The sequence below is a fragment of the Zophobas morio genome, unplaced genomic scaffold, assembly GCF_036711695.1.
Source record: "Zophobas morio isolate AGI-343-1 ecotype UQ-CSIRO unplaced genomic scaffold, CSIRO_AGI_Zmor_V1 ptg000030l, whole genome shotgun sequence".
Classification (NCBI taxonomy): domain Eukaryota; kingdom Metazoa; phylum Arthropoda; class Insecta; order Coleoptera; family Tenebrionidae; genus Zophobas; species Zophobas morio.
Window position 1 is genome coordinate 15,469,017 of NW_026972135.1, and position 12,175 is coordinate 15,481,191.

General features: G+C 35.6%; 2 protein-coding genes across 3 annotated transcripts in view; one reads left to right on the forward strand and one right to left on the reverse strand.

Moving 5' to 3' along the window:
* The first annotated feature begins 4,115 nt into the window (after nt 1–4,115).
* Nucleotides 4,116–5,632, forward strand: LOC135138299 (acyl-CoA Delta-9 desaturase-like). 2 transcript variants are annotated; one of them, XM_064068244.1, is made up of 5 exons: nt 4,116–4,190; nt 4,302–4,491; nt 4,546–4,882; nt 4,935–5,120; nt 5,171–5,632. In XM_064068244.1, the coding sequence occupies exons 2-5, from the start codon at nt 4,314–4,316 to the stop codon at nt 5,511–5,513; spliced, it is 1,044 nt and encodes a 347-aa protein (XP_063924314.1). In that variant the 5' UTR covers nt 4,116–4,190; nt 4,302–4,313; the 3' UTR covers nt 5,514–5,632. The 2 variants fall into 2 exon arrangements, with proteins under 2 accessions (XP_063924314.1, XP_063924312.1); XM_064068242.1 differs by lacking the exon at nt 4,116–4,190 and having other exon boundaries at nt 4,224–4,491.
* Nucleotides 5,633–5,718: 86 nt separating this feature from the next.
* LOC135138298 (putative fatty acyl-CoA reductase CG5065) overlaps nt 5,719–12,175 on the reverse strand; it is a 30,905-nt gene continuing 24,448 nt past the window's right edge. Inside the window, exons 3-4 of the mRNA XM_064068241.1 lie at nt 6,493–7,436; nt 5,719–6,440 (exon numbers count right to left, since the gene is read on the reverse strand). Coding sequence (XP_063924311.1) covers nt 6,047–6,440; nt 6,493–7,436 — 1,338 coding nt within the window. The 3' untranslated portion in view covers nt 5,719–6,046. The remainder of the gene's footprint in view (nt 6,441–6,492; nt 7,437–12,175) is intronic.

The following is a 12,175-nucleotide window of genomic DNA, read 5'->3' on the forward strand; positions in this document are numbered from 1 at the left end:
TTTATTTATTTATTTATAACTCAACGACTTATATGTGTAAATGTATATGCATATATAATTTCCACGTATTAGAAATAAAGATTTATAAGAAATAGTTATGTCTGCTTTATTTGCATACCCCATAGCGGTTTTACAGCACAATTCCTAAATCAATGTGACAATAAATCTCCATCTTTGGCACATGGAATTTTCAATACATTTTCAAAATGTAATTAATATATATTTCTCTTATTTTTAGCATTTAGGTGAAGTTTCTCACAAATTTCGGAACGCGGTTTTCACCACTGTTTTCAGCTTACAAAACTCTATAAGTCTCGTGGAAAACATTGTCTACTTTTTGTGTCAGAAATGAAATACAGTAAAAGGAAAATCGAATTTAAAGAGTTATCTCCATCCAAAATTGCTAAAAAAAGATGATTATAAACTAATTAAAAAGAAAAGTGTTCTTGCATTATATAGAGAAAGTTTTGCGCAGGTTATATTTACAATTTCGTATCAATCAGTTTCTTAATTATGAAGATGTTATAATTGTGTACGTATTGTTACGAAATACGCCCCCGTACGACGTCTATAGGTTTTCTAGTATGTGCGGCGATGATGGGTAGCACATTGGAAGCGGAAGTCGCGATGGGTATTCCAGAAAGACCTTGATCACGGAACCTCTAGAACGAAGTATGGGTTTAAATTGAGGCCACTTTAGGGAACGAGCATTATTCAGTCAACGAGTCGAGTCCATTGAATATTTAGAATCTAGTCAATTTGCACCACGGAGTTATTCTGTACATAATCGATGTAACAGTTATTCGTGTAATTCGAGTTATTAAGAAATAAATTCTTGAGTTTTACCACGCTGATCTTTAATCACCGATGAACGTAACAGTATTTTAGGAATATTGTGGGGATGGTATAATGCTAATCACAATGTATCTAATCATCCCATTAACAGTGTGATAGCTTCCTCTCAACATTTTTCATAACAAAGAGGATCAAAATGTTATAAAATAACATACTCCAGTACTTGTGGTTTATGAATGCGCGTTGGTTTTTTAAAATTCATTTTTTTATTTCCAAATTGTGTTGTTTCAAGTCCAACTACGAACTTTCCGCGGTAAATAGCACAACCATCGCTACATACGGGACGATCACATTTTCGCTGGACTTGGGGCTACGAAGACAGTTCACCTGGAGATTCGCCGTAGCGGATGTTTCCAAGCCCATTATTGGTGCCAACTTCCTCGCCCATTACGGACTCCTGGTGAACATTAGAAATCACCGGCTTTTGGACCAAGTCACTCATCTCACCTCCCGTGGAGAGGTGGTCGAGTGTGAGTCCCACACAATCAAAACCATCGCCAGATCATCACCATACCATCAACTCCTGCAACGGTTTCCGGAAATAACGCTCAAGTTGCTAACCACGCTACAAAACACCACATCGCAACCACTCCTGGACCGCTGGTCGCGCAAAAACCGCGACGACTCGCACCCGACAAGCTTCGCGCCGCCAAGAAAGAATTCGAACTCATGGTGCACATAGGTATCGCCCGTCAATCGCAGAATCCATGGTCCTCACCCCTACATATGGTCCCAAAACATGGAGACGAGTGGAGGCCGTGCGGAGACTACCGCGCACTCAACGCCAGCACAATCCCATATCGCTACCCAGTAAAACACATCCAGAATTTTTCGCAGTCCCTGTCTGGAAAAACAATTTTTTCTACCATCGACTTGGTGCGCGTATTTAATCAGATACCGGTCGCCGAAGAAGATATTCCGAAAACAGTCATCACGACACCCTTCGGGCTATTTGAGTTTATGTACATGACTTTCGGGCTACGAAACGCGCCGCAGACCTTCCAGCGCTTCATCGATGAGGTACTACAAGGTCTCGACTTCTGCTACGCGTACATCGATGACATCCTCGTCGCATCGACGTCCCCGGAAGAACATCTTCAACACCTAGAAACACTTTTCCAGCGACTGCAGAAATACGGAGTTGTCAAGCAACTGCGCCAGTTCTTGGGGATGGTTCTTCAGGAGATTCCTGCCCAACTAAAGCATCACGACACGACAAGGGGAAAATCTTCGTGTTCAAAGACCTAGCCACCACGGACCAGGTGTGCTTACGTCGCGACAGCCCTAAACAACTTCTGTAGCAACCCTATGATGGTCCCTATCGAGTTGTGAGCCGGAAGGACTGAACTTTCGTTGTCCACATCAATGGACGCAACGTAACCGTTTCCATCGTCCGACTCAAACCAGCTTACGTAATGACGGAAGATGCAACCACTTCAACCAGCACTTCCGTGACACCAGCAGACGAGCAGGCACATACGTCTACAGCCAGCAGCCCTGAGGATACACCAGCTAATACGACACCATCACCGACCCATCGCACCACCAGGTCCGGTAGACGCGTCCATTTCCCGGATCGGCTCCAAGGTGGATTTTCATGATTGACACCCTGCGCGAATCACTTGCAGGGGGGTACTGTGGAGGCTGTCAAGTCCCACAAAATTGTGTAGGATTTGTATATTTGTATATAATCTGTATTTAATTACTTCGCAGTATGACCCAGAAACTTTCTCTTCGTCCACCTGCATGTCGTAAAACCTATCTTTTGTTGTACTTACCTTTCCCAAATTTCAAAATACCTTCCAAGAACCCTTTAGACACAATTGTTTCCACCGCTTTCTACCGATCTTTCTTTTCATTTCAATTTCACAAACTCCAAGACTCTTCCTTCAACCGCCGTACCGACAACATCAAAATAAATACGCCAAAATCCAAGTCCTGTTTCAATCACCTAATCACCCCACACGTCAATGAGAAATGTGCGTTGAAAATTATTTGCTTTACCAACAGAAGGGAGAAATAGGTAATAAATTATTACTTTTTATTTAATAAACAGAACTGCAAATAGATTAAGTGTGTAAAGGTAGCAAAGCAAACAGACATTAGAAGTGGTCATTATTTACTTAATAAAACTGGTTATAAGAAAACAAAACAGAGAAAAAACGGATAAAAGTAAATTAATAGCCAATGAAAAAATTAACAATTACAAACTAAATGAACCAAAGTACCAGGAAAACTGTTAGATGTTAGTGAACAAAAAACAAAACAAAAATAAAAGAAACTAAAAGGAAAATATTTATTCAAAGATAACATATTAATTAGAGAAAATAAAAAAATGTTCTACAGCACAGTGAAACTGTCAAGAAGGAAAAAAGAATAGGATAAAAAATAGATAAAAGACAACGATGGAAAAACCTGATAGAGTAAAGAAAAACAAATGAGCGTTGTACAAAGTGCTTTAAGGAATAAGTTGATACAGAATAAAGAGAGAAAACGAAATAAAAGGAAGAAAAATGAAGACAAGAAATACCATAAATCACCAAAGAAGAATTAGAAATGACAATAGCAAAAATAAAAATTGGTCTAAGTTTGTTTATACTCATAGAGCCCTGGAAATATAGTTGAAGAAATACGTTTTTTTTGAAAAATTATAAAATTTGGTTTTGCAAAATTTTATATATTTTGAGATATTATGAATAAAACATATTTACAATTTTCACGTAATTTATTGTCTACATATGTATGTAAAGAGAGAAGTCCAAATCTGTAGACTTCTAAACGTATAAACTAGCAAGAAGGGAATTTTCCTAAATTCAACCCTAGTGAGGTGAAAAAGTGTAGTTTAGCAGTAGGTACTAATGTACCTAGTAACCTAAAATTCTAGTACCCGTTAAACTTCCAAAGAATTTTTGGATGTTACTAATTCATCCCAAAGAAAAAGAAAAGAGGTACCGGTACCATTTGTAAAATATTGTTTACAACGCTACATAAATTTGCAAAATATTATTTATAACTTATAATGAAATATGACACCTAAACTGCAAATAACGCTAACTTCCCTCATAGGCAAAACAAGTAATTGCATAATTTTTTCAATTTTACTTTATCTGGTCTCTCACTTACAAAAATACTAATACATACGAAAAGTTTCGAAAACATAACCTCAATTGTTGTTTTTCGATCAATTGTTTTCGAGCAACTGTTTTTCGATCAATTGTAATTCGAGAAATTTTCCGCGACCCACCTCAATTGACGCATAAGTTCATGCTATTGTTAAATATGTATTGACCTGAGAATTACACTATTATCACTGACATAATTTTCTATTCTTTTCTGTAAGTTCATTGCCAAATGTGCAATCACTTTTGTTACAAATCAAATAATAACTGAAAAACTGCCGACTATAAAACATGTCTAGTCTTCATTTCAACTTCAGTGTTCTACAGCTTCTCCCAGCAATGGCACCAAAATCATCAGTTATCGATCATGAACTACAAGAAATGGAGCCGAAACCAAATCCGCAAAAAAGAGAAATTTCTTGGAAAAAAGTTATATTTTTCGCATATTTGCATGTTGGAGCAGTTATAGGACTTTATTACTTCGTAGCAAAAGCACTATGGGCAACGATACTTTGGGGTATTTTTGGGTCACATTATTTGAACTTTTATTTTATTTGTACTTTAATTTCAGGTTATTTTCTTACTTTTATCTCTACTCAAGGAACAGGAGCAGGAGCCCACCGACTATGGGCACATCGCACCTACAAGGCGAAATTACCCCTAAGAATATTATTGGCATTTTATCAAACACTAACTTTCCAAAAAGATATTTACGATTGGGTCAGAGACCATAGAGTCCACCATAGGTTTTCAGACACTGAATGCGACCCCCACAATGCAAGCAAAGGCTTCTTCTATAGTCACATGGGATGGTTGATGTTAAAGAAAGAAGACTGTGTCATTTCCAAAGGAAAATTATTAGACTTGAGTGATTTAGAGGCTGATGCTGTAGTTATGTTCCAACGAAAGTAACTAGTACCCATTTGTTGGTGATTCATTCTTACTACTTTTATTTTTCAGGTACTACTGGTATTTAGCTCCAGTTATTGCTTTTGCCATTCCAGCTTTCGTACCGTGGTACTTCTGGAACGAAAATTTCCAGGTTTCGTGGTACGTCTGCAACATGTTGCGTTACTTCCTTACACTTCACGGTACGTGTTTGGTCAACAGTGCTGCCCATATTTTCGGCAAAAGGCCCTACGACAAGTAAGTACCTTTTCACAGTTATGTCGTACTTCATTCTGGTTTTATTACAGAAATATATTACCACGAGAAAATTTGCTAGTCTCTTATATTACTAATGGGGAAGGTTTCCACAACTACCACCACGCATTTCCCTGGGATTATAAAGCTGCAGAGTTGGGTAGTTATTATGGGAATTGGAGTACTGCTTTCATCGATTTTATGGCCAGGGTAGGGTGGGCTTATGATTTAAAGAGTGTGCCCACAGAATTAGTTTCAAGAAAAGTGAGAAAATCAGGAGATGGTAGTTGGCAGTTCTTGAATGATTACTCATGGGGTTGGGGTGACAAAGAAATGAACAAAGATGACATTAAAATGACAAGAATTACCTACAGAACTGGTGTTCAAACAGGTTAATTTTATTGTTGTAGGATTAGTATTAATTCGAGTATTTATTTGAAAATTGTACATTGTTTATGTTTAGAAGTAGGGTTATAATAAAGTAATCTCCGAAAAAAAGTGAGTGATTTTTTTACTCCACACAGTAACATTTCTATGCATTGCAGTATATTTTTCACTTAATGCAAAAAAATGCATGGAATCTGGTACTAAAAATCACGAATCAAGGTTATATATATATTTAATGATTTAAATAAAACTTAATAAATTACAATAAATTATGAAACATTAGTAAAATGAAAACACTGTTACCAGTTCTGGCAATGACCTTGTTGGTTTAGAACAATGCGGTTATGCAACAGTATAGCTATTAATTTATTATTCATGCAAATGAAGTACTCAAAAAACATTGAACTAATTGCATCTATGCAATGTTAAGTATCTGTTCCATTTTTTAGTAGGAGAGTTACATAATAAAATTAATTATTTATAGCAAAATATTTTATTGTCCCATTCACCGACACAAAAATTATCTACGCAAAATTTCTGACTTAACCTAAATCTGTGATATTATTGGCCCGAAAAGGGGCTTCCATTTTTGTCAGAAACATTGACGCGTATGAAGAAAATAACCAAAGAAACAACAACCCTAGCAATATATTTTTCAGTACATCTAAATAATAAAGCCTCTTCAGAACCTTTCTTGCGTAAGGAATAGTGTCGGGTTCTTCGCGAACGCAGAATCTTCGAGCACCCAAAACATAATCTAGGAAGTACTGGTTAAAATTTATTTTAATTCTATCTGTAAAAAATATCTCCTTGTCTTTCTCAGTCAGTTGTTCCCACAGATTTGCGAATTTGTCGTTGTGAAAGTACCAAGGGCGGGTGGTGTAATACTGTAAGATTTCAAGACCAGCTTGGATGCGCTTCTGGGTACGAACTAAACTGTAAATAATTTTCTATATTTAGGGAACAACACAATAAGTTTAGTACTTACAATGGTTTGTTTCCAGTCAGCATCATTAAAAAATCTACTAAATATGCAGGGATTATGTGTAAAAAAATGACTGACATCATGTGGTACCAATAATTCGACTTAATACTACCACCTGGATACCACAAACAAACACTAAAGGGATTATCGTAAAAGTGCTTCCTTCCCATCTGCAGAGCGTTTCCCCAACTTATAGAATTGTCGTTGTTTGCGGTTAAGTGATATACTTGAACATTATTAGAAGGTGACGAACCCAGCTTCCAACCGATGATGATTAACGAATTAATGGTACAATCCACAGGCACCAAATTTGCCTCGAAATCTGGATTGCAGTGCATTGAGCGAATCACACCTTTTCCTGCCCCCACTATCAATCCCGTGGGACCATGCAAATTATCTACCCAACCAGCATAAGGCTCTTTCCAGGCTGCTGTGACAATCGAAGGCCTAGCGATAACTATCGGTATCTTCGAAGAGTATTCTACCACCAACTGTTCCGTCAAACATTTGCTGTAAGCGTAAGTATTGGGCCATTTTTGTATTAACCTCGGTGTCAGGAAATTTAACAAGTCATCGTCCATCCATGTCACCATGTCCAGAATTTTTCGTGGATCGTGTGGCGCTTGATAGACTTTTTCGTGGAGTTCTACGTGGGTGCAGTGGCAATACGAAGTTGACACGTGGACAAAAGCTGCCAGTTTTTTGAAAGTGCAAAGAAAGTCGAGAAGGTTTTTGGTCCCAACTGTGTTATGAGTTACTGCAGCTTTTAAAGTTTGGTCGAAACGTACAGTTGCCGCCATGTGGAATACCACGTCGACGTTGTCTTGTAGAGTTTTTTGGTCGTCATTTGATATGTTTAGATTTGCTTGAGTTGTGTCTCCACTGATGCAGTATAGTTTGTTGAAGAGCTTTTCGCTGTTAGGCTGGTTGCGCACTTTGTCAAAAACCTAAAAAGTAAGAAACATTTATATTTATAAAAGTTAATACCATATGAGTTTGTTTTGACTTTCGCTCGGAATTCAATCCGATTTATCGAAAAAAGGCGAGAGGTAAAATGTTAAGAGTAGTCGAGGAAATGGGAGTGATAATAGACCCTGCTGTACATCAGTGGCGGCTCGTGGTGATTTTTGATGGGTGGGCAAAGCATTATAGGTAGGTTATAACATGTATGAAAAAAATATATATACATATATATAATTAATCATTTTTGTGAGAACGTGTTTTTGTTTTGGTGCTGCATGTCAATCAATATAATATAACAAATATTTTATGTATATTAAATATATATTATTTTATAAATGTTACTTACAATGTCGGTCAGCAAGAACCAACGAGGACGTCGAAGACTCTTGGTAGAAGAGAAAAGAGGAGCAAAAAAAAGGTTCAGCACATAAATAGATTTGTTAGGAGTTTATAGAACTATAAACTCAAATAATGATCGCAACATGTAAAAATTTTGAAATAACATGACGAGAAAACATTAAATTTTAAACCTTTGAGATAAGCTACACTTAGAAAAGCAGCAATTTGGAAAATTATTGTAAAAGCAAAATTATAAATGCCAAACAAACAAAACATAAATTTTCAAAATACTAACAAAGTTAACAGTAACAAATAAAATAAAAATAATTCTAAAATAATCGTTCTGAAGACCACCAAAGACTCCTCCAAAAAACTTTTTAAATTTATCATCGAATTTACTTTAAGAGAAATTTGCCATTCATCTTGCTCCCGAAATGTATGTTTTTGTGTAGCCAAGAAAATTATCATATCGAATAAACGCCGAATTTAAGAGAATTTTCTATAGTTTCACTTCGTTTTCCAAGTAATTTTCGTTTATTCAGATTGGTCATGTTTTTGTAAAGCAGTAGCGATATATTTTATATCGCTCTTCTTGTGGAATTCTAAAGTATTCGTAATTTAATTTTAAGTTAAATAGCAGATAATTCCAACAGTTTTGTTGGTTGTTTCACTACCGATCAACCAACTAATAGGTACCTAATATTTATTGTCCGAACTTTGATTAAAGCCTTTATTACTGCCACGAGAGTTTGTGATGACCAATTGTTTCATTTCGGGACATGATCTTAATTTATAAACAAATAATTCATAAATATCAAGTTCCATACTACTGAATTTATTTATTAAAAACAAAAACTCAATGTCTTTAATGCCTTCTTTACCACCTCTCTAATATTATTTGCACAGCTTACAGTAGGATTTGCCATTAAAAAAAATTGCTAGAAAGTACCTACTTTGGTACCCGCCTAACTATTTGGTAATTTGAATAAGCTACATTTTATAATTAAATGCACTATCCATCCACAATGCAGTTTCTGATCTGACTGAATTCAATTGAGTCGTGTCTCCGACGAGGACGAACCATGCCGAGTGCTTCCGATTTTCAGGGTGGATTTGCCCACCCATCCTAGAGCGAACGCCTAACAAACCTGTGCGGACAGTCTGAATTAAATAATAAATTAAGCGTATATTTAACTTTTGTTGACTCTACTACAGCTAAATTTATGAAACAAAAATACATATGTAATAATAAAAAAATACACATGTCAGATACGTACTGCAATAATAAATGTATTACTTATTCTCATCATTAGTTATTCGGATTTTTAAATTTATAATTCATTATAAAGTTTACACGGTGTCATAATACAAGAATATGGTTATTACAAATTTTCATTTGATATGAAAAAGTATTTATTAATTATTATGGTGTTGCTCTTTTCTATAACAATAGTATTCAAGAATTTTCGCATAACATTATTTTCCTTACTAAGTACCTTACCCATATTTCAATAGAGTAATAAAAATAATTACCTCTATACTTTTACAATACAGAAGAAGTAAAAAAATCGAAATTAATGTATTGAATCCTTGAATCGAATATTGAGAGATCCGATTCTGCAGCGTTTGAGATATACGTTGAAGGCAGGGCGTCCTGCCCCGCTTGCAGCAAGAAAACACGGATACGCAAAGACGCGCGTTTCGAATTCTTTACTCTCAATTACGTACATAGAAAACCGAACGTATGTCGTTGCTTACAATCAAGAGGGTGGACCAGGGTGGACTAGCCCATCCTCACATGAACCGTATAACGCCGAGATCTGACGCACTTTTTTACAACTGCAATTTCTCAGTTGCGGAAACTGCGGGATGTAATGAAGAAAATCCGTTGGCTTAAATGATGCTTACGACGATAATTATTTGTGTATATGTACATATAAAATATTTTAAAAAAGAAAAAAAATCAATATTTTACTTCGTATCATAAACAATCAAATAGGGTGGGCATTGCCCACCCTGCCCACCCCGAGGAGCCGCCACTGCTGTACATACAGATGAAGTTAGAAGAATGGGGATGTATAAACCAGAAGAAATAAAACCCATAGTACTAAAGCTTGCGACGAGGCAAATGTAAGTAGAGCTACTAGACAAATAAAAGAACTAATAAGTGAGGATTTGACTAAAAAGATACAAAAAAGATTAAAAAAGATACAGGAAAAAAGGAGATCGCTAATACCTCATTTAAAACAGACTAGAAAAAAAGCTCATAAAACTACCCTAAGATACAACAAGCTGGAAGTTAACAATGAAATATATATGAAGCACGAAACCTTTAACAAAAATATACACAATAACAGAAAACGAGCTAGCAGAAGAAATGAAAACATACAAACTATACTAGCCAGGAGTTGCAGAAACCAAAGAGAAACGCAACGCCATAAGGATAAGAGTAGAAACTACAGAATGGGGATCAGGTGTAGGTTCATGGTAAGCTCAAATAAAAGGAAGAAAACAAAAATCGAGAGGAATATTAACGAAAACTATTTATTAGTCATAGAAGCAATTACAGATATAAATATAGAAAGAAGTGATTATAAAAAGTGCAAATCGAAAACAAAAACTTACATACAAGATTAAGCAAAGAGGAAGCCGACAATAAATTGGGAACACAAGACCAATGGACCTATTTCAAAAACAATATAATACTAACAGCCAAAGAAACCTGTAGGGTAATGAAAGCAAATAATATACATACAAAGAAAAGTAAGTAGTATACACCAGACGTACAAGGTGAGATAAAAAAAAAGAAAGAAAAATGGAACAAATATGTAACGACGAAAGAAAAGGAAAACTATATCTTAGACAAACCAATAATCAGGAAGATCAAACAGGTAGTCAAAAAGCGACAAAAAAGGCATGGAGAGAATTTGTAACCACCATGGAAGAAAACTACGGTGGAAACCAGAACCTATTCCACAGCACCTTAAAACAACTAAAACAAAGAAAGTCTAAATTACTAAACATAATACATAAAGAAGGAAATCTTAAGTCTTAACAGATGAAAAAATGATAATGAAAGCTGGAACCAATACTCCGAAGTCATCACAAAAATTATAGAAAGAAGAAAAAGTTACAAGTGACAATTGGAAACACACAACAGGGATTTATAGAAAGGACAGAAGCACCCAAAAACTAATATTCACAATAAGACAAATGAGAGGGACAAAGAATGAAAAATACACTTATGTTTTATTGTTCTAAAGACCTTCGATAAAACAAAGAGGAGCGACGTCCGGGATAGTTTAAGAAAGAGAAGAGTTGAAGAAGATATGATGACCGAATTTAAATCAAAATTTTCGCGCTGAAATTAATTAACAGCGGCGCGAAATCACATTTGAATAATTTGAATTTGAAAAAAAATTCATCAAAAAAAAATCGTTAAACATAGGCAACCTGGTGCACGGAAACGTTTGCTTGGTAGTCGGACGATTTAGCGCTAGAGGTTTTTAGTTGGAGGCAAGTTATTTAGAGATTTACAAGGTATGCTCGGGCTGTACTTTAAAACTGAAAGATGCTGTGACTTCACTGGTGTAATCTAGGGGAGAGGTCGGAAAAACGAGTACCGAGAGACTAGAGCAAAATGGATTAGAATAGCAAACTGTTATTAGTCTATTCACTAAAATGAAATTCATTTGAAGTGTATTTTTTAACATAGAAAAGCGCTTTCATTCAAAACGTTTTTAATAAAAAATAACCCGAAAAAATAACCTGTTCTTTATTTGTCGTTATTCTGGTTATGTGGTTTATTGTAGTTATATATAACAATTTAAAAGCGAAAAATGATTAACCGTAGATGCTAGTACTCTTGTTAACTTTTCTGTAAAGGTTAATTTTTGTTTTTTGGTAGTGAATCTTTGGTTTTTTTTTTTTTCGAATAGTGACAAAAGAAATATTGCAAATGTAAAGAATTGGTCGAACGTTATTTCGACAGAACTTCCCTCCTGCAATACAATCCACTAAAATTAAATCCCGCTTCTCAAAAAATTATAAAATTTAACATTCTTGCGATAATCTCTATAAATTAAAACGAATAAATTAAATATATTTATATAATAAAAACCGGCTATCCTTAAATATTTCCCATTATTCCAATATTGCATAAAGGAAAAGTACACCAATCAAAAATAATGGCTGTATTTCCGAATACAAAACAATACCGGTCAACGGTTTGTATTTGATATTTGACATCTGGATGCGGAGAGGCAGAGACGTGAGACGATTCGATTCGGGGTGCCGTTTAGTCCCGATAAGAGACGAGAGTACTCGATTCCTCCACTGACGTCACAGATGTCACTACCTCGTCCCCTCCCCTTAAGGGGCCTAT